The sequence below is a fragment of the Antechinus flavipes genome, chromosome 4, assembly GCF_016432865.1.
Source record: "Antechinus flavipes isolate AdamAnt ecotype Samford, QLD, Australia chromosome 4, AdamAnt_v2, whole genome shotgun sequence".
In the NCBI taxonomy this organism is placed as follows: Eukaryota; Metazoa; Chordata; class Mammalia; order Dasyuromorphia; family Dasyuridae; genus Antechinus; species Antechinus flavipes.
In genome coordinates this window covers 381,347,327-381,370,492 of record NC_067401.1, presented here as the reverse complement: position 1 = coordinate 381,370,492, position 23,166 = coordinate 381,347,327, and the positions used below count along the sequence as shown (strand labels likewise).

General features: G+C 42.4%; 1 protein-coding gene across 1 annotated transcript in view; it reads left to right on the top strand.

Annotated features, from left to right (window-relative positions):
- Positions 1-2,477: 2,477 nt before the first annotated feature.
- The window catches only part of MAPKAPK2 (MAPK activated protein kinase 2), a 57,745-nt gene continuing 37,056 nt past the window's right edge, over positions 2,478-23,166 (top strand). The window contains exon 1 of the mRNA XM_051998500.1: positions 2,478-3,156. Coding sequence (XP_051854460.1) covers positions 2,809-3,156 — 348 coding nt within the window. The 5' untranslated portion in view covers positions 2,478-2,808. The remainder of the gene's footprint in view (positions 3,157-23,166) is intronic.

The following is a 23,166-nucleotide window of genomic DNA, read 5'->3' as shown; positions in this document are numbered from 1 at the left end:
GATATAAACATAAAAAGACTTGAAAGGCAGAAAGGAACCAGGTTAGACTAATAAGTGGTCAGAAGTGAAATTTAAAGCAGACCTTCTACCACCATAGCCAAAACTCTTTCCATCAATCACAGCATGAAACTTTTCAATCCCAGAATGGCATTAGCTTTTTTTGGCTATCATGTCATATTTCTTGACTCATATCTAACTTGAAGTCCACTGAAATCCTCAGATCTTTTTCACAGAAACTGTCTTTGTCTAGCCATGTTTCCTTAGTCTTGTGCTTGTTCACTTGATGCCTTTAAGTCACTTCAAGATTCATTTATTATGTTGTGGCTTGCCTCTGTGTCTTCATCTAAGGGATCAGACTTCACATGGATCGCTATTCATTTTCATCTTAGATTTGGTCCATATTTCTGACATGTCTAGTTCAGGATATCACTACTATGAATGAGCATCTTAGTTATCCTCCCCAGCCTTTGTTCACTTGTTAAAGTGACATGCATACCATCTATGCCTTCATCTAACTCACATTATCATCTAACCATCATCTAACTTGCACATTGTCTTAGTTTTTTCATGTAAAATGACAAACAGATAGAGACAGAGACAAAGACAGAGGCAGAAGCAGAGAAAGAGGAAGAAGGAGGACTACAAAGTCTTAAGATCATTTCTTGTGAGACTAGGGCAGCGCAAAAGTATGAAGAACTTTTTCAGATTCTCCTGTCAATATATGTCACCAAAACAAAAATAAATATTCAGGCCAGGATCAATTAATGAAGAGAAGGGATGGGAAAAGGACAATTAAGGGATTTACTGTTAATGTAAGTTCCTTGAGGGCAGAAACTGGTTTTCATTCTGTCATTATATCTCTAGCCTAGAGTTGTACACTTAATAAATGCTTGTTAACTTGAATTCAGCAGGGCCAAGGATGGATCCCTGGGGCATTGTACTAGATAACTTCTTCCAGGCCCACTGCCATCTATCTAGCTTTTCATTTCAGAGCAAACATTTAAGTGCTTACTATATATAAGGCATTTAGTATATGAAAGGGGCTAGGATACAAGGCCAAAGAATTCGAGAATTTGCAATATTACATTCAAACCTATCCGTTTCAATGAAATTCTGTCCATCTTTTAAAGTTCAATTCAGTTACCTCCTTTTTCTATGAAGCCTTTTAGTTCTATATAACCAAAAATAAGCTCCCTCTCCTTTCTATCATTCTATTGACTTTATCTCCTTCTTAAGGGTCCTTATCTTATACAGTCCTATATTACCCTAACACTTCTGGGGCTAGATTGTAAACTCCTTTAGGGCCAGAACCAAGCTTTTTGAGTTTAATCACTTATATTTTTATTTAGAGGTTGCAAAGATTTTGTCAGATGCCACAAAAGTGGTACCTTTGTGAAAGAGGCAAATCACCTGACCCCTGTCTCTTTGAGAAAGAGGCTAAGGAAATCATCACAGTCAATTTTCTTCTTATAGTGTTTCAAAAGTATCGCTCTGAAAGTCAAAAACTTCATCTTCTGGTATGTTCTTGGTATTCTCATTCTACAAAAGAAGGCAACTGATGCTCCCAGAGGTTTTGACTCATACGAAGTAAACGAAAAAGATAGATGACAGGAAGCAAAAATTGAATCTAGATCTCAGGATATCAAAGTCAATATTCTACCACTAACCTTAGGACAGCGTTTTCCTCACTTGAGGTATTTATGTCTATTGAACTGTCCAGCAGTCTTTATTGTCCCTCTAGAAACTCTCTCTCTCTTTAACCATTCCCCTTTCCGCCAGATACCTGCTTTCCCCCTTCCTTTTCCTTAAAAGCTTGCGGAGTTTGATTTGGGTGTAGAAAACCTGGGTTTGAAACCCGGCTCTGATATTTACTAGTGTAATGTTGGCCAAGTCACTCATTCCCCTCCACTGGTTTAGTTTCCTCCTCTGTAAAATAAAAGGTTGGATGGGATGGCTTCTAAGGTCAATTCCAGTTCCAATGCCTATGATTCTCGACATCTTCTTGTTTCCTTTTTATCGGATTCAGTTATGATCGAGTCACAAAGCCATAGAATATTCGAGCTGAAAGAGATCTCCCCCCGCTCCTCTCCCCTCCCCCCCAATTTACACCGCCAGAGCTGTCCAGGGTCTCCACCCCTCCCCCAGCTATTGCTTTGGAATCACACAACTGAATAAAAAGTGGGCTTGGACTGGAATTACTCGGAAGCTGTACTTTCCCTTTGTGTAGACCCGGCCCCTAAAAGGCCTTTTTTCTATTTTCTCTAACGCTTCTCCCTCCCCAGGATCTCCCGGCCGCTTAACTCCAGCCCCAGTCTCAGATCCTTCCCTTTAAGGGTTTCCCCCTCCCCTCCCCCACACATACTCTTCGGCCGTCCCACCTCCACTCCACCACCCCCTTGCATCCTCCAAACCCCGCCCCTACGGCCCTCCCCTTTAAGGGCCGTCCCCGGCGAAGCAGAGGCTCTGACGCGGCCGCCGGGCCCCGGGGCTGGATACATTGTCGCGCCGAGCTTCCCCCGGGCCGGCCCCCAGCCGTCCCCGCGCGGCTTCCCGCAGCGCCAGGCCCCCCGGGGGGCAGGCGCGAGCCCGCACGTCCGGACCCATTGACTGACGGACCGATCGACCGAAGCCGCGGACGGGCCGAGCCTGGAGCCGGGGCTGAGCTGGTTTGGGGAAGCCGGCTCTGCCGCCGCTGGGGAGCAAACTTCCCAGCCGGGCCAGAGCTGGCTGGGGCCCCGTCCAGGGCCGGAGGAGGAGACGGCCCCGAGTCCTCCTCCTCCTGCTCCTGCTCCCCGGTCTCCCGGCACCATGCTGTCTAACTCGCCGGGCCAGACCCCGCCCGTGCTGTTCCCCAACCCACCGCCGCCACCCCCGCCCCAACAATCCCAGCCCCCCTCCCAGCCCCAGCCCCCGGTGCTGCCTCTGCCGCCGCCGCCGCCGCCGCCTCCTCCGCCGCCGCCGCAACAGCCGCAGCCGCCGCCCCCCCTTCAGCCCCCCCAGCAGTTCCCCCAGTTCTATGTCAAGTCGAGCTTGCAGATAAAAAAGAATGCCATCACGGATAACTACAAGGTCACCAGCCAGGTCCTGGGGCTTGGCATCAACGGGAAAGTTTTGCAGATCTTCAACAAGAAGACCGGAGAGAAATTCGCTCTCAAAGTAAGTTTGGGGCCCGGGAGGAGGAGAAGGGGACTCCAGGGGACGTCTGCCACCTTACTGAGGGAAGCCGGGAACTGCTTAAAAAGATCTACCTGACTCTCCCTTCTCCCCCAGCTCCTTCCTGGGAGCCCCCGGGATAAGGAGGGGGAAGGGCAGAGAGGGTGCGGGGAAGGGGGGGAGAAAGAGGGGGTGTTGTCTGAGGTATTGTTGGTAGTTATTATGGAGTGTGTGACTTTGGGGGAGGGGAAGGTCAGAGCAGATTTTTGGTGTCCCTGTGATCGCGGGACAGTTTCCGGTCACCTTAGGGAGTTAGTTTAGTGGCGAACTCCAAAGAGACTGGGGAGGGCTATGCCATTTTGGGCTTTGAGCGGGCTTCATTTGAATCTGCGTGGTCAGATCCTGGATCGCTTCTGCTTTAACACCCGTAATCGGTCTCAAGGAAGTGATTTTAAAGGGTTGTGGTTCCCCATCTCTCCTCTCTGCCTCTCCCTATCTCGTTCCTTCCTCTCCTCTTCCTCCCCTCTCCCCTCCCCTTGCCTCCCTCTCTCTCTCTGCCGGCACAAAAGGCCCTTTACTCATTGAGCTGGTTGGTTGGTTGGTTGGTTTGGAGAAGTCGGATCGTAGAGGTTTATTTTGCCTCTTTCCTTATTTGGGAGCCGGAATGTGTGATTTCACTTCCCTTGCCCTCTAGAGTAAAAGTCTTCTGTCTTTTACTTAAAATGCATTGGCCCAGAGAAGTGCCAGACCGGAGATTCCGGAGGGGGAACCCCGCCTTAGACCCATGGGTGGGGGAGGGTGATTTGTTTTGGCCAGTATGCCTTTTCCCTTTCTCAGTGTCCATCCCCAAATCCCATACCACTGCAAAGAGGGAGACTTTGATACTCTTATCTACTCTTTTCGTAGTTCCATTGATTAAAATTATTATTTACACCTTGACTTGGCCTCTTTGAAGTTTTTAGTAAAACCCTGAGGAGGTATATGGGATGAGAGGAAGCCTTTCCTCTTGATAACTCAGACTTGAGAGATTTGACTCACCTGTTAAATTGCACATGTCCCTCCACTAGGAAGGAGAATGGAGGGACAGAAATCGGGAGGCACAAAAAAAAGGTAACCTTGTGAGGCACGGAGTTTGGCTTTGGAGATCTCATATTGGGACACAGCAACCTCTAATCTGAGCCAGGGGCAGGTTAAGGGGAATCATCATAGTGAATTTTCTCCCCATAGAGGAAGCACCTCATCTTCTGATCTGTTTTTGATAGGTATCTTGATGGTTGGAGGAGAGGGGAAAGTCCGTATTTGTATGAGGAAACAATTGTGTTGTCCTGGGAAAGAGTCAACAGAAGACCTGGGATTTGAGTCCTGGCTTTTGGGACTTCCTCAATTAGTGACATTGAGCCTCAGTTTCCTGAAATATAAAATATAGCGTTCACTATCCCTCTCTCCCTGAATCATTGAAATTATGAAATGAGATAATGGATGTAAACACTTTGTGGACTGTGAGGTGCTTGATGGCACTTGTTATTAGTGTTAAATACCCTTTCTTCTCAGAATAGTTTTTTTCTTTCTTTTTTTTTTTTTTTTAAGTATGTGTAAACTCTTGTATGAGTAGGCATTATTTCGTCTCTGAGAGCTGGTGAATAAAAAGATTTATTGGTTGTAGATGTGATGTATTGACTAATTCAAAAGATGAGTGTTTTTTTTTTTTTCTCTCTTAAACTGGACAAACAAATTTCACATTCTCTTTTGTAGTTCCATCTAAGCTGAAGATAGGTTCTGAGTTTTGAAAGTTGGGAAGGACAATTTTCTCTAAGGGACAAAATAAAAACTTCCAATGATCGATTCTCTTTTCAGATTGTCTTTTAAACCCCTTTTCTTTCTCAGACCAATTGTGGGGGAGGAGAAATTAGAGGTATGACTTTGTGGAAGAATGCAAATTTTGACTAGAGTGTTAAGCCTGGACAAATTCTTCTTTCCAGGAGAGCTTGGCTATCAGCTATTTAGGGATATGAGTTATTTGCTCTTTTCCCTAAGGAATGAAAATAATATATAAAGATATCAGAACAATAGCCCTTATAAAAATAAAAGCCCTGGAGGGTTTATATAATTCACCAAAAGCCTTAGAAAACTTTATTTATTTACTTGGGGGGGAGGGCAAGCAAGTGTTGATGGTTTATATAGAAGATGATTGAAATTTCTGTCCTAATTATCAGGAAAGCAACTTTTCCTTTGAAATTTTTTTTTTCCTCTTGTAGTTCTAAAGGAAGAATCTCCTAATGTTTAAAAGACACTTTTAGCACAATAGGTTTTTATGAGTACAATTTATCCTTCTCTTCAGGTTAGAAGTGGGTGAGGAGAATGAAGTCACTGTGTTTTGACAGACAGCCTGCTTCTAGATCTCATGAGTTGACTCAACTGTTAAATTGCACATTTCCCACACTTCATTGTGTAAAAACTTAATAACAGAGGAAGAAAGCTTGGGTGAGGCATCAGGAAAGTGGCAGCAATGTCAACAGCTACACCATATCCAAATATTGGTTAAGACATAATTACAGGGGGATGAGGGAAAAGGGGGAATCTTGTTCGAAGAATTGTAGTCTGGAAATACACATGAAAGATCTTGGCTTTTGATTAGTATCTTGTGCCGATTAGGAAAATAATATTTTAAACTAGTATCTTGTGTTGTGAAGCTGGGAAGTTTAGAGAGCAAAGTAATTGCCCTAGCTTGACTGATAAATTGGGAGAAAGTCTGGGGTGAGAAGAAGGGTTAGACGGGAAGCTCCCCAAGTATTGCTTGACTTATTAGCGAAGTGTGCGTTTTGTGAGTAGAGTTGATATGGATGAACCCCTTTGTGGCAATGCCTGCTCATGGGAAATTGAGGTTGTTATGATGCTCTGAATCTTGTCTGTGGTCTAATGACTTCTCATTCCTGTTAAGGGATGTCTTAAAAAAAAAAAAATTGACCAGCTTTGCTCCTTCCTTTCTAACTAACCTTTAAATGTGTTTTGGTGGGTATTGTGGTCTTATCTTGTCATATCCTCCTTGTTGTTGCTGACTATGTCCCCCCTTCTCCTCTACTATCATTCTAGAGAGAGGGACTTGGGAGCCTGGCAAGCCTGTTTGAATTCTATCTTTGGTCCTTCTAAGCTATGTGACAAGTCACTTCAATTTTCTTCATCTGGTAAATGAAGGGGTTGGATTAAGATGACTTCTGAGGTTCCTCCTAGCTCAAAACCTTGATTTTTCTGACTATGCTATAGGAGATCTGACTTTAGTTCCTAAATAAATCCTTCCCCCTCCACCCCCCCAAAAAAGCAAACCTCTCAAACTTAAATATTGTTTTAGGATTTGTAAACTGCTTTTCATGTAACTCTCTTATGAATCAAGTAAGGAAAGTATTCTGTTTTACTGACAAGAAAACTGAGGCTCCAAGACAATAAGCATTTAAAATGAGATTAGGACCCCTCCCCCAATATTGAAACTCCTGCTTCTTCCCCCAGCTGTCACTAACTTTGCCCAACTAGGCCCCTCAGTCATTGCTGTGATGCTAAAGGGTGTTTTCCACTGTTGAACCCTGGTCCCCTTGAGCCTGACACACACTGTTCTCACCATAGATGTTACTTCAAATGTAGGTGAGGAACCCACAAGACAAGAGTCTTGACAAGGTCATGGGAAATTGTCCAAAATTTGAGGTGGTTTCTAAACCAGAACTCAAGAGATCATAGCTTCAGAACTTTAGAGCTTTAAAGGCCATTTATGTCCAATCCCTTGATTTTACAGATGAAGATCTGGAGATTGGGGCAAATAAATTATTGGCTGGGTAGTTAGATGATGCAGTGAATAGAGCACCTGGGAGTCAGGAGGACCTGTGTTCAAATCCAGCCTCAGACACTTGATAATTGTTAGCTGTGTGACTTTGGGCAAGTCACTTAATTCCAATTAGGAAGGAAAGAAGAAAAGAAAGAAAAAAAAATAAGGGACTTGTCTAGTCATATCAGTAGCAAGTCCTACAACTGAAGTTTGAACTCTGGGAGATCCTCAAACTCCAAATCCTTCTTGTTCCTTCTTGTTTCTTTCTTGTTCCTACTTGAAAAGCTTTTCTGTAAAAATCCATCATAGAGATTGTTTTTTAACTAGTTCAAGACTAAAATTTCCATTAGAGGTGGCAGCCCATATAAATTTCATTAAATATCTCACATTCTATCATTTTTAAACTGAAAGGAATCTTTAGTGATCCATTTTGTCAGTGGATCTATTCTGTCCTCTCTAGTCTGCCTTTCTGGATTTTACAGATGAAAAGAATCACTTTTTTGGGAAGTGAAGTGACTTATTTGAAGTCACAGTGCTAGTTTGTGACAAGATGATTAAAACATAACTCTCCTGAACTCCTTTCTTCTGGTTGGTGATAATCCTAGTCCCAAATCACATGTGCCTCATTTGGTTATATTCACAGATGGGGTTCTCTGGTTCCTCAGCTGTTCTCTCCTCTCTTGCCCCTCCTACCAATTGTTTAGTAATTATTCCTGTACACTGGTTTGACACACTTAATTAAAGCCATTCCTATTGTCACTATTCTTTTGATTAGTTGGACTATGTTATTGCTTCATAAACTATAGGTTTCCAGAATGTTGTCATAACATGTCTCTGTTTGTCTTCCTGTGGCATAGATTGGAGAAAACAAGAACGTTCAGTTCTCTTCTTTTTCCATTATTTCTTTCTATAGCTATCTCTTTATTTTTTCTTTATAGATTTTTAAATGGAAATACCTTAACTTAATCGAAAATCTCAGAATGCTAAAATGTTCAGTGGTATTATGGCATCATAGGTTTAGAACTGGGAATGACTTGATAAGTGTTCCAGTCCAACCATTTAGCAGTAGAAGAAACTGAGGCTCATTGAGGTGGTGACATACCCAAAGCCATATAGTAAGTTGGCTGAGCAAGGACTAGACCTCTTGTTTCTTAATTTCTAGCCCCAAACTCCTCCTACTATATCATACATATTACATACACACAGCCATGCAAATGTGGTGCTGTTTGTCCTTTGTTCTCCATCATATCGAAGAGGAGATGTCATGACATGAAAGTGAGTTGGATTTAAGGGTGCAAGGTCACCAGCCTCACTTTTTCCTCAGGAGCCTTTGGGACCAGTGGCAAGATACAGATCTGGATGACAGCCCTGGATGCAATGGGAGGAAATCTTGACCTTTTTAAGCTAAGGTCTTTAATGGGTCTATGTCAGACTAAGGCTACACCATTTCAATGATTTAGGCTAGTTAAGATTTGAGGTAAAGAAATAGCATATAAATGTTACACCGTGGCAGATTTGGGCCTGATATCCCACCATGTTCAGCGCTTCAACATGGATTAGAGATGACCTTGTCTCATCTACTTGAAAGTTGTATCTAGCAGAAGTAAAGCTCCAGAGCATTCTACAATATTGGTAAGTCTCAGAATGGTCTCAATCATGTACTGTGTCTGCTTCCTGAGGACTAACCCAGCAAAATGGAGATGCATCTAAAGTTTGGCTAATTCTTTGTGTGTAGCAATGAGGGGGGTGGAGGGGAGATACTAAAATATATATAAAGCAGCCTTCTGAGTCTGACTCTCCCACTCTGCAGTAGATATGCTTAAAATGCTAATAGGGTAGTGTGGTCTACCATGGGCTGTTCAGACAAGAGGGAGCGTATTCTGGAAAGGTAGAACTGAGATGAGCCTTGGGAGGAATGGTATAAGACTTGGCTAAGTTTAGGGGAACATGTTCTAAGTGAGGGAGGCCTATGCTGGGTAAAGAAATTTAAATTTGTTTAAACATTTTATGCATTTAGAATGTAGGGAAAGGGAGTAGTAATGTGAATATAACAAGCAGTTGGCAGCTGGTGATGCCATGGAAACAAAGCTAGGCTTGGAGTCAGGAAGAGTTGAATTCAAATCCAGCTTCGGGATTTTTGTGATCCTCAACTTGCCTCAGTTTCTCAACTGGGAAATGAGAATAATGACACTTAACTCTTTTGAGGATCAAATGAGGCACTATATGAAAAAGAGTTTGGCCTAGTACCTAGCAAATAGTATGTACTATAGAAATGTTTATTCCCTTCCCCTCCACCAAGATAGAGGCCAATTTGGAGGAAGACATAGTGTTTAGATTTTCTTGAGACCTTTCCAGTGGTTTAATTTGAGAACCAAAAATTCTATTGTATGTAGGTCAGATCTGTCTTTGGTTTTTTTCTGATGCATTTGGCCTGCTGGCATCCTGTGACACAGGATCCAGGTTGAGACCTTTCAGTGCTTTTGCATGTTATGAATTCTGAGCATAACAGTGCTTGAGACCTGATCTTCAAAAAATATCTAGGATAGATGAATTAATTTGAAAGTTAGACCCTAGACTATAGGATTAAAGCTACAGATATCAGTGAGTGCCTGGAGAAATAAAATGTTTCCTTTATCAGAAGATGAGATGTAACAATTATGAAGGAATGGAAAACTTGCCCATTGGTTTTTTTTGTTGGTATATGAGTGGCTTCCATGCTTTGTAGTGAGATCACTTTAAATGGTGGTCTTCTACCATGGCGGAGAATGGAAACCTCCAAAATGTCAAACTTAAATAGAAATATGGAGCCTCAAAACTATACGTCGGGATCTCTTGCAAAGTGTATATTGACTTAGAAATTTTTTTTTGATAAAGTATATTAATTTGTTGTTCATTTATTTCAGTTGTATCCAACTCTTTGTGGTCCCATTTGGGTTTTCTTGGCACAGATATTGGAGTGGTTTGCCATTTCTTTTTCTAGCTTATTTCACAGATGAAGAAACTGAGGCAAACAGACTTAAGTGACTTACCCAGGATTATATAGCTATTCAGTATCTGGGGCTGGATTTGAACTCAGGTCCTCCTGAATCCAGAGCCAGCACTCTATCCACTGTATCATCTATCTGCCTCATTATATTAATATGTTAATTATATATCAATAATGCATTTGATAATAATGATAATGAATTATTGCATTTTAATTTATTTTGTTTAATATTTCCCAATGACATTTTAATCTGGTAAGCTTTGTGTTGTATACCTGATTTATGTGATAAGAAAAGATATTTCTATTTTCTTCTCCTCTCCCCCACTCCCCTAATCTTATTCCATCACCAAATTCTCATGTAAAATAAATTCGAAAGATCTTGACAAGGAGAATTAAACTGACTAGACAAACATCTAGGAATATGTGTCTTGTGAAACTGTTGGTTTTCCAGATGGGCTGGGTGGCCTTGGGCAGAGGGGGAAGGAAAAAAATGGTATAGTCTTCATGAAACCAGTCTTTTTGAGTGGTACATCTTGGTCATAAGTCTTGATCCTAATCTTCAAATTTGGAGATGAGGGAGTGGGGAGTAGAGAGTAATGTAGGGTCAGTTGTTGGCTATGAAGGCATTTCTCAATATTGTACTGTGTTTCTTAGATCAAAGAATAGGTTATCAGCTAGCATGTGTTGGAGATTGTGAAGTATCCCTGAGAATCAATCCTTATCAGTGATGCTTCTCCTCCTTTCTTAGATAACTGTTTTCTTAACCCCTTGGAACTTGAGCCACCATGAAGGGCCTTGGTCATCCTTACTGGAAACTTCAAGGGTTCAGGGTGACAAGAGCATACTAGAGAGAGGGTTTGGCCAGGGAAAGTTGTTTGAACAAAGAGTGAAGTTTACATCAAAATACCCATTATGGATTCCTGTGCTTTCTTCTAAAGGGTTGGGGGTAAAGAAGAAAGGAAGTGGGACCTTATCATGCCTTAATGAGATCAGCTAAAGAAGCTTAGGGTTTGTGACCTGGAGCAGAAAAGACTTTTGGAGCACGGGATGTATGTCTTCAAATATTGGAAGGAATCATTTTTAGAAGAGAAATCAGGCTTGGAACCACCGGACAAAATTAGGAGCTGCGGGTGGATGTTGAAGAGAGGTAGACTTGAGCTTGATTTAAAAAAAAAAAAAAAAAAAAAAAAAAAAAGGCTTAGAACCCAAAGTAGTAAGGGCTGCCTTGGATGGTGATGGGCTCCTTTAGATTAGAGCCTTTAAGCGAGTATTGCATGACCATTTCTCATTGGAGGTCTTCCCAAGGTGATGTTGACATGACCGTTTTTTTTGGAGATGTTTTAGAGGGGATTCTTGTCCAGGTGTAGGCTGGACTAGTTGACTGACAGGTGAGGCCCCTTCCGATTCTCAGAACTAATTCTGTCGTTTTGAGGACTGTAATTTTGGCTGGTCCTTGCTTTTTGACCCCGTTGTGAAGTTGCAGCTTGCCAGCCAGGGGTCTGGGTAAGGAAGAGGCGAGACCGGAGAGAGGGATCATTCTATTGGACTTTAGGCAAGACGGGAATCTTTGGCTTTGTGACTTTATGCTGGCTCAGGACTCTGGCTTGTCTTGTACTGTGGAAAGATCAGTCAGGATCACGCCGTGTGTTTGGTGTATTGACCACTTTTGTGTTGCTCTGATAGCCAGATTGTTACGGGGCTCCCAGCCCACTGGACATCTGCAGGCTGGCCTCCTGCCCAGGGCTGAGGGACTGTCTTACTCGCCCCCTTCTGTCCCAGCCAGCTAAAAATAAATCTGCCACCGCTGCAGTCTGCCCTGACAGCCTGGCCCCTGAGATTCCCTCCTGGGCTACCTCCTGCCAGGCTGCTGAATTGTACGTTGCCTTGCCTCTCTCCCCTCCTCCTCTCCATTCTCCTTACTTGACCCTATAGAGTAGAGTTGGACCAAGTGACAACCCTGAAGGCTGGGAAGAGAACTGTGTGGCTGGAGTTTCCCGACAAGCTCTGTTGAAAACGTTGGTTGGGTCTGCCTTGCCCCTGCAAGTGCCCCCAAGGGTGAGAGGAGGAAGGATGGTTGGGAGCAGCTGGGTCACCTCTCCACTCTGTAATGTGCACCCTGAACAAGCTCGCTCTGCCAGGGTGGGAGGAGGATGAGAGCCGGGGGGCTTTCCTCGCCCTGGCTCAGGACTGCTCCCCGGGGAGGGCTCCCACTCGGGCCCTTCCTGCGCCTGCTCCCAACTTTCCTCACCACCACCATGGAATGGGCTTCAGGTTACAGCCCTCCGAGTGTGACCTCATCCTGAAGGCTTCCAAGAATAACTGGGCCCAGGCACGGTGCAGCCTGATCCCTGCGTCACGGGGGCCTGCCAGTCCCTGTGGCAGAAGCTTTCTGAGTCCCCTCCCGCTGGCCTCACCTCCCTGGGCCAAACGCTGCGGCGGTGGCCTCCTGGCCGGGGGTCCGGGTCTGGGCCTGCTGGCAGGGCCAGTCCCAAGTGTGCCAGGCTGGGGTCAGGGACTTTTCTGTAGTTTGACTTTCCTTCCCATCATCCCTTTGGAGGTAGGTGTGGGCAGAGCTGGAGAGAGCCCGGGGTTAGGGGTTGGGTTGGGGGCACGCTGCTCTGCTGGCCAGGAGGTGAGAATCGAGGGCCTCCTGCTCTGGGCCAGACGTGTGTCGCTGACCTCTCTCCCGCGCTGCCCCACTACCCTTGGGGCCTCACTTCCTCCGAAGGGAGAGATTTATCTGCCAAGGCTCATTGGCCTCTGGAGGGGAGGGGCAGGGCAGGGAGCGCGAAGAGTTTATTTTTAACTCTGCCAGAAGGAGCCTGTGCACTGGCCCCTGCCCTTGGGATAGTTTTACTCTCCCCTCTCTTCTCCCCTCACCCCAACCTAGGCCTCCTTCCCCTGTTTTTGTAGTTCTTAGAAGAAACCTTCCAGAAGGCCGCCAGCAGCAGAAGACACACTGAGTCACGGAGGGAAGGTCTCTTTGGGTAAAGAGGCTCTGGCTGCCTTCTGAAGGACTATATTGTCTGGCTTCTTGCCAGCTCAGGCTCCCCCCACCTCCCGAAGTCTCCGGGCTCTCTGGGATTGGAGGTCACATTTATGGAACTTGGAGCATCCCAGGAATGCAGTTGGGTTTGAAAGGAGCCTCCACGCCACATGCCCAGCCTGAGGTGCTCTGGAGGAAGAATAGGAAGGGTTCATCCCGCCGTCTCTCATTCCCACCTACTGTTTCTGAACCGGCACAGAGAGTACCTGAAAGCTTCTCCCGGCCATTGAGGGATGGGTGAGGAGAAAAGGTTATTTTAGGTTTAAGCTCCTCACGTTTAGATTATTGAAAAGATTTGTTCCTTTCCAATGGAGATCTAAGTAAGAATCTTATCTTGAGGGGAAGACAAGGTTTCTTCTTTCACTTCTCTTACATATTTGTCGTTAATGCTCTTTTGGTGAAGGAGGAGAATAAAAACCTTCTCTACTTCTTCCCCTGGGGTGGGGGGAAGACTCCCTACATGACCAGCTGCTTGTAGTTACCTTGGCGACTACTCTGGGTCAGCTTTAAAACATTCTCTGCTAGGGTATGATTAGAGAAGGGGGGTGGAGCAGGCAGAGTGAGGAGTTGGGTATCAAAGGTTAGTGAACCATCTGGATGAAAATCTGAATTAATTAGTAGGCATTTATTGGGCCTAGAATTATAAAGGATACAAAAGAAGACCCTGCCTTCAAGGAGTTCATAATCTAATTAGGGAAATAAATTTAACTGATGAATCAGAAGATCATGTAAACAAGTATATAAAGGAATACTGAATCAGGCTGGTTCTATAAATCTATAAATATAGGAGGAAATTCTTTGAAAGGTAGGACAACCACTTAAGGATTCATTGAAAGAACAGGACTTGATCTGGACAATGGGAACTTTTGGAAAAGCAGCGGAAATAAGAGCAAAGGAATGGTCCTTGGAATAAGTGTTCCAAGCAGAAAAGATGGTCTATTGAGAGGAGTCATGGGAAATAAAGTTATTTCAATAGGTCAGAACAGATTATTCAGAGCATGAAAAGGCAGAGTGGGTAATAGAGAGCACTTTTGACTGGATATGGTGGGAAGTAGGCTCTCACTGAGGATTGTTGAATGGAGAATAAAAGTCTAATGCACTGTTCCTCCTCTCCTCTCTTCCACAAGGTTTATGATCTGAATATTCACTTGGCAGAGTATCTTTGGTGTTAGTCTCCAGAGAGGAGAGAAACAAGTCCTTGGAGGATGTTGGGGGTCTAGCATCCACTTCGGTGTTTTGTTGTCCCTCCAGAGAACTTTTGTGCTTTACTGCACCTGCTCCCAACTTTCCTCACAATTGTGCCAGGCTGGGGTCAGGGACTTTTCTGTAGTTTGACTTTCCTTCCCATCATCCCTTTGCTTTGCTTTACTCCCTTATAGAAGGAGGTAGGCTTGGTTGGAGTGCGGACGATAACACATGTATCAGTGGGCTTTGTTCCGTTAGCCAGTGAGAAAACTCAGACCAAGCCGGGGAACACTCTAGAATTAGAGCTTCACTACTGAATTTACTTCTCAGCTTCTTAAATCCTATTTTGGGAAGAACTGGTAACAGATAAAGTTTAATCTGAGGTAGAGCCATCTGGGTCTATTAACCTTATGGACTAGTGAAACAGTTCTGTGGAACTGGGAATATAAATAGGTAAATATTGGACTCAGTCTTGAGATCTAGCTTATGTGTGTAGATTCAGCTAAAGGATCCCAGACTAAGAGGTCTAATGGCTCTGTTTTATTCTCCAGAAGTTGGCATTTTTCTGGTGGGAAACAGTGGGGTTTGTATATTTAAGGGGACAAAAATAGTGGAACAAGTGGTCTTCTAGGTGGAAATGGGGAAGACTTCTGAAGATGACAACTGCCTTAAAAGGAATGACCCTGATCAGGATCAGCCCCATCTCTCTCCTTTTTCCTTCTGGTTAGTCTTCCTAGGCTTCTCTTTTTGGAGAATCAACAACAATAATAATTGCCAGAAGGCTAATAACCTGAGTTTGAAGGTTTGGGCATTATCATCATCTTGATGTTAGCAACTTCTTTGCAGTTCATTGTGGCCAGAGCAGAGAACTTTTTCTTTTTCATTTCCAACCCAGTCAAGTCTCAGCTATAGTCCTTTATAATCTTTTAAAGTGGATTTGCTGGATTTGCTACTTATCTCTACATGGGGAAGTTACCTGGCTTCTTTGGGTCTCAGTTTTCTCTTCTATAAAATGAAAGGGTTAAACTTAAGGACCTCTGAATTTCTTTTTAGCTTTAAATTTGTGATCTTCTGTGGCAGCTAGGTAGTACAGTGAATAGAGCACCACCCCTGAAGTCAGCAGGACCTGAGTTCAAATCTGACCTCAGATACTTAACACTTCCTGCTGTGTGACTCTGGGTAAGTCACTTAACTCCAATTGCCTCAAAAAATTCCCCCCCCCCAAAAAAAAATGGTGATCTTCTGATTCTTCTACTAACAGTGATTGTTGCTAGATGAATTTGTTTAAAGTTCAGCTCTGATTCTGTCACTGCTTAACTTTCTGTGATTCTCTGTTGATTACTGATCAGATTCCACCTTTTTTAGTAATGCCAGACTTGGCCCCAACCTCCTTTTTCAGCTGGATTTTTATTGTGCCTTTCTTAAATTCTGGCCAAAGTGATGTATCGTCTGTTTCCACTTAGCAATCTTCATATTCTTTCTCTTTCTCTTCTCCCTCCACAGTTCTTTCTCATTTTACCCCATGTCCACTTCCTATCTCTTCCTTTCATGATGTGGAATTTGGACTTTAAGGTCCATTTTCATTCCTTTGAAGCTTCTTTGATTCCTTTCTTATCTGAAATGACAAAATTTACCGTTCTTTTGAGTTCTCTATGTTTTTAATGTATTTTTTGTATTCTGTGTTTATGGTTTATATTTCTGACACAACCCCTGTTCTCATTTATTCCACCCCAGGCACCCTGAGATCAGAAATTCTTTGAGGTTACAGACTGTTTATTCATGTTTCCCATATCACTTAGGTCAACAAAGTTTGGGATAAAAAGTCTTCTTCACTTCTTGTTTCACTGAGATCCAGAGGGTAGTGGTCTGTTCATTCTTGCAAACTGCAAACTTCCATCACTCATTAAATTTCACAATTGGAAGGGACCTAAAATGACCCATTTAGTTCAATCTATGTCTAGGAAAAATGCCTTTTATATGCCTGATGAGTGTCACCTCACTTTTGCTTTGAAGACCAGGGCTGGTGCTCCTTCAATGATGGATGCTTGCTCTTCCCCTCTTCCCCTCCCACTCACTCCAATGAACTTTTGGGTTGCACTGTTTGGGAGTTTTCCCTTATGTCAAGCCTATATTTGTCTATTTCCAATTTCTTAGTTTCTCATTCCTGGTTCCTTCTTCTAGGCAAGACTGATTCTTCTTTCACATGGCGGTTCTTTAAAATATTTGAAGATAAATATTGTGTCCTTTCTGAGTCTTCTCTTCTGTAGGCTAAACATCCCCTTATTTCTTTAGCCATTTTTCATTTGGTGTGAACTCAAAAGCTTTTCACTGTCCTGGTCATTTTAGCAATGTCCTTCCTAAAATATGGTGTCTAGAACTGGTCACAGTATTTCAATATGGTCACCCCATATTTCTGGAATCCATCCCTCTATTCCACCCTAAGATTGCATTAGTTTTTTGGACTCCATATCATACTATTATTACATGTAGGACATTAGAACTTGTCTAATAAACCCCTCAGAACTTTTTTTCAGATAAACTACTTTTGTATCATGCTTCTCCTGTTTTATACTTGTGATATTGATTTTTTGGTAATCTAACTGTTAAGATTCTACATTTACCACCATTTTGAAATTCACCTGAATTTTCATTCAGCACAATGTTCTGGTCCATTAAGATCTATATGGAGACTTTGATATTGGATTGCCTGCTTTTTTAAGTCAGGAACCATGTCTTCCTTCATCATACTTTGAATTGAGAATGAACCATTTTCCAGTAGATTTGGAGAATATTTATGTGCTATAGTATGTGGGACCTTAGGATGTTTTCTTTTTTTCCCCTAGCCTCCTTCAGTAAATTATTTGTGGAATCTGCTAGACTAGAAGAACGTTTGATTTGGCATTTGAGTCCTAGCTCCATTAGTTTTTGAGATCTTGAGGATTCCAATTTGAATGCTGACTCTGTTGTTTATTGTCTTTATGATCTTGGGCTAGCCATTTCTCCACTGGGCCTCAATTTCCTCATTTGTGAAATGAAGATTCTTAAGCTCTTTTGTGTATCATGGGCTCCTTTGTAGTCTGGTAAAGACTAGCAATCCTTTCTCAAAAATATTTTTGCTACTTACATTCATGATTAGAGAAAATGCTAAATTTCAGTTATAGGTCAGTAGAAAAAAAGATGTATTCTCTCTCCTCCCTTCCCCACCCTAGGATTACAAACCTTGTGAAGCTCTATCCACAGACCCCTAGTTAGAACCTTTGGCAGCAGCAAAATTGAACTTCTCAGACTATAACCTTAGGCAAACCTTAACTGGCAGGAACTTTCTCCATAAAATAGGTCAGTAATGCCTAGTCTGCTGCAGCCAGGTCACCCTTTGGTGGATGGAAGGATCCAGTGGGAGAATAGATTGAAAAATCCTTTGGAAAAAAGTGCTGTGCTGACGAGTGGCAGTATCAGCTCAGTAAATGTCAGCTGAATGAGTTAATCTCTTGGGGAGGAGAGGATTGCGTGGAGGTGGGAGCACTCTAGGGTAGTATGTTGATACTGTTCCCATGGAGGGGGCGGCTTTCCCTGGAGTGTGACTCTTACTCTACTAGCACATCATGATAGGTCTGGGAATTATTTGAGGGTGTATGAGACTGTGTGTGTGTGGGCATGTGCTTCCAATAGGGTGAAAATGGGAATAATAAAGCATCCGTTTCCTGAGATTGTTGAAAAGTTCAAATGAGATAACATGCATAAAATACTTTGCAAGCATTAAAGCACCATATAATGCTCTTCTTCTTCATCATCACTGTCATCCCCCCCACCACCATCAGTCATCATTGAGACTGTCTCTTTCTCCCTTGCAGATACTCCCTGTCTGTTTAGAGTGGGTCTGAAGGCTGCCCAGAAAAGAGACTTCAAGCAGCCTCTCTTCCCCCCTCCCCTCCCCCATGTGCTGACTCAGATTGGCACCCTCTGTTTCTTCTAGCTAGGTTTTTGTTCTGGTAATCGGTGCCTGACCACACGGCCCCTCAAGGTTTCCCCTCACCTCCCTGCTTCCCTCCAAGGCTCTTCCTTTTCAGTAACAGAGGCATCCTTCCTCTCCTTGGAAATCTGGTATTGGAGGGAGCAGACTGAGGTTGTTAGAGCTTATGGATAATGTGGTTGTTTGACAGAGCAGAAAGGTGAATGAGCTGTGCATGATCACACAGCAAGTAAAGGAATAAAGCTAAGACAACTCAAGCCTTCGAACTTTTATTTAGAGCTCTTTCCATTACAGCTCAATACTTCCTATGTCATCTCTTATGGGCCTACTGTACACTGTTTCTCCCATTAATTGCTTCAAAGTTATCTGATGGACTTTCCTCTTGAATGTCAAAATAGTGGTGGAAGAGGGCTTCTTAATTAGTCCATGTGGCCAAAAAACTAGGCTATTGACCATGGGATTCTTGAATGAACAGATTATTTCCATGCTAAAAACAGTGCTTTTGATACTGATAAATGTAAACCATTGGTCACAAAGGAGGCTAGTTGAGAGTGTAGGTCACTACCTGGTGCAGTGGAAAGAACAACTGGATTGTGAGGGATTCTGAGTCTTCTGTCCTTTGCTATTAATGATCTGGCTACCTGTGAGCAAATCACTTTCTACTTCTGAGACCTCATTTCTATATTTGAAAAATGATGGAAGTTTGGATATCTCTCCTAGATCTAAAGTTTATACTCTGTGTTCAGTACTCTTTTATCCCTTCTTCCAGACAAACCATTTACAGCATATGTCTGCTCTACATCAAAGGTACCAAGGAGCAGCCAGGTGAGAGGGTGGCACCCCTGGACACTGGCATTGTCTCAGAGAGTGGGTATCTGGGGGTCAGTACGAAATAATGATTCTTGCAATACCTAATGTGGATGACTATATTAGTGTTAACCAACTGGTAGATTTTTACCATTTTGTAAAATCTATTTTCAGAGTGCTTTTGCTTTTTAAAAATAAGTAGATAGTTGGTGTAAGGGAGATATAGTGCTAGACCTGGAATCAGAAGAACTAAGATTCAGATCCCACCTTCAACACTTTCTTAATAGTATGACCCTGGACAAGTCCTTTACCCTCTCTCTTCCTCAGTTTCCTTATCTATAAAAGGGAGGTAATATCATCTAACTCACAGGGTTGTTGTGAGGATCAAATATATATATATATATATGCACACTTTGCAAATCTCAAGGAGCTATTTAAATGTTACTTATTATTATTGTTAAAACCACAGTTGTTAATTGGATGACTTTTCCAATTAGGATGGAATTGGTCCCATGTCTTCTGAGCAATCTCTTCCTTAACAACTTGAACTTTTAAAAAAGAATTTTGATTCCTAATCCAATTGTACCATGGACTTGTAGGCTAACAATGGATAAAATGACCCTTGTCCTTAGCTGGAAGTTCAGGAGGAATTAATTTTATCAACTATTTCACATCTCAGAACAGAAGTTCTTAACTTGAGATCAGTGAACTTTTTTGTTTTAAAAGTATTTTGACAACTGTACTTCACTGTAATGCATTTCCTTTGTTATCTTATGTATTTTATTTCATGCATTTAGAAATATTCTGAGAAGGATTCCTTGATCTTCATCAAATTACCAAAAAGGTTCATGATACAAAAAAGGTTAAGAATCCCTGTCTTAAAATAGTAGATACCGTGGACATGGGAGATATGATTTCTCATTTGATCCCAAAAAATGCTGGGCAGGTAATTCAATTTTGTAATTAAAATTTTTTAAGATTTAAAATTTAATTGTTTAAATTTTGAATTCAGTCTGTTTAGCCCTAACTTCCTCATCTGTAAGACGTAATATTCATCACATTTTCACAAAAATTATTGTGAAAATCAGATGAGTTCATATGTATATATGAAACACTATACAAATTATTAATAATGAGAAAAGGTGGGGAAGGGAATTGAACTGGTTTGTTTTCCCTTGCTAGAATTGGAAGTTAGGTGAGTGATTGATTAGAACCTAGGCTCAGTTTGGGAGTATAGCCTTCTGCAAAGAGGAAAAGATCCATAGCTTTGTATAAAATATTTTGATCTCCAGAAGGATTAAAAAGTTCCCACCCTTTTTTAGAAAGAAAAATGAGACCTAAGTAATCTATCAGGTCTTGATTATTGAATACCAGGATTTGTCACTTATGGACAGGCCTAGTGTCATCTTTATTATATATTTAATTAGTTTCTTTTATGTTATTTCCAAGTCTTTTCTCCATCTCTGTCTCTACCTCTAGCTCTTTCTAGCCACTGTCAGTAGCTTCATTTTATACATTTCCTCTTCCTCTTCCCCAACCTGTCTACCTGTATTTGGGAGAGGACTAATTGGTGGGACTGGAGTAAGATTCCAGAGCTAAGGTCATCTTCTTAGTCTTAGATTCTATGTAATATTATTGCTGTGTGAGATGGGAGGAATTTGGAACAACGGAAGTGTGCCCTTTTCCAAAAGCTGAGCTTAGAACCTCTCTCCTTCTGATTAGAGCAGATCCTGGAGTAGGTCACTTAGCTAATGAAAAAAAAGGGAGTTTTGCAAATTGCTTTATTCTTGAGGACAGCTAAGTTGAGGCTGCATTATACATTGTGTTTCTTTCTGCTTTCTCTGAGCTGTATGGAGACACATCCAGTTTTCCCTCATTAACCCTTGCTGGTTTGATTATTATTATTTCTCATCCCTCAGTTCTTATTTTGCACAATTTTTTTTTCATTTTATTTTGAAATATTTCTATTAACATTTTCTCTGTTTAAAGTGCTATGAAAAATGCCCTTCATTTAAGCATCCCTTTCTGACTCCCTTGGGGAATCTCCATTCTACTGGTCAAACCTGGCTTTTCAAATTCATTTCTTCTTGTTACCTTCTGAAAGTATACTTTGAAAAGATCAAACTTCTAAAAGGAGTAGCCTTCACTGATGTGGGACTTCAGACCACTTTCTTCCTATTTGGTCCCTTTTCAGCCCTCTGGAATCTGGTTTTCCTTTCTAACACTCTAGTGACACTGCTGTTTCCAAGGAAACCAGGAATCTCCCAATTGTCACATCTATTGGTCTTTTTTCAGGCTTCCTTCTTATTCTGAAATGTTCTCCTCCTGAGAACTATACGTAACCCATCTTCTCCTTCAGATTTCTTTTCCTACCTTTGAAATGGGGGTTTTCCCAGGCTCTGTCTTTGACCCTTTTTTCTTGGCTAGTCTGTCTTTCCCTTGGCTTTGAGTACATGACTCCCATGTCTATATTTCTCTTCTAACATTTCTGAATTTCTGACAGCTAAATGAGCTACCAGTACTTTACATTCATCATATCTATAAATTCATCTGTTTTCAATTAAAAACTCCTCAAAACCAAACCCTTTTCCTTCTACTTGTTCTGTTTCCCTTACTATTCTCCTAGCTCTTTCAGTCTTATATGGGGAGGGAGAAATACTGCACCTGTGATTTAGTTGGTGTTCCAGTAATAGAATTTCTTCTCAAGGTAGAGGATATCTGCTCTGCAACTTAGTCTTTGAGAGTTGCTTGAGGTACTCAATATTTAGATGGCTTACCCAAGCCATCACATCGCAAGGAGGACTTGAGCCCAAGTCTCCCCTGTTCTAAGACTTGCTGCCTTTTTCTAGATCCTGCTGCCCCTTTCTAGGTAATCTTGCCCTTCTATAGGTCCAGCTGCCTCTCTCTCTATCTTACTGTTTTTTTAGGCTTTCATTATTTCTGGATCAGGGATTATCTGGAATAATTTTTTAAAAATGATGTTTTTCAATATAATTAGTTTTCCTTTTTATCCTGTGTATTTTATTTTAATACTTTTAAAAGCATTGTTTTGAGATAGGATCTGTAGTTTTCATGAAAAGGGGATCTATGACAAAGACCTTTGTTATAAGTCTTGTTTTTTGTTTTTCCCCTTTTTAATCTATTTTCCATAAAACTGCCAGAATGAGGTCTTTCCTTTGGATCCTTCAGGGGCTCCCCCCTGCCTGCTGAATAGGATTGAGAAGTAGGAGAGATCATTTATCTTTGAGATGGCCAGGACAGACTGATATTTGCTGTTTGAACTGGGCTTTTGAAGGACAGTTAAGATTTCAGTAGAGAAGGGTAAATCAGCAAGCTCGGAGGCAGGATATCCGAAGATGAGTAGAGTATACGAGAAGTAGGTCAGAGAGTTTACTGTGGTGCCAAACTCTGTGCCCAGTACTAGGGATCCCCTCTCCCCCCTCAAAAAGAGGCAAAAAGAAAACAAAAAACTCCCTTCAAGGAGTTCTCATTCTAGTGGGGAAACAACACATAAATAATTAGATATGTACAGAAAATAAACAAGGTAGATGGGAGGTTTTAAGAAGGGAAGGCATCAAGGAACAGGGAGAGTCCAAGAAAAGCCTCCGGTAGAAGTTGGGATTCGAGTTGAATCTGGAAGGGGCCTGGAGGTGAGTGGGCAGAGCATTCCGGGCAGGAGGCTTAGCCAGGGTGAGGGCAGGAGGAGGAGGAGGAGGGAGTGTCCTGTTTCAGGAACTGCAAGTAGGCCAGTGCGCTTGGATCCTGGGGTTTGTGGAGGAAAGTAGTGTAAGAAAATTGGAGTGAGATACTTAGGGTGGTGCTTCTGATCACTCATGTTCTGATCTTCTCGTATTAGAATGTAGCCTCTTTGAGGTCAGGGATCTTCCCCTCTTGCTTCGGGCTTTGCACATGCAGAGAATATTTGGTATGTGGACCTGCCTCAGCAGAGCGAGGGAGGAATTGGAAAAAGGGGAGCGATGGGGTTCAAGCTGTGGGCTAGCCTAGTTATTTTAATCCCGGTTCTGACCCAACAAAGCACTTCTCTGTTGCATTGGAGAAAAGTTTCTTGGAGGCAAGTTTCCTAAGTAGGGCTTAGTCTGGCTTTGGTTTGGGACCAAAGTGAGCGTGCAGAAATTGCCACCACGCTTCCCTCCTCTCTCATGCTCTCCTCTTCTTGGATTTTGTCATCTTTGGGAGGACTGAGTGGA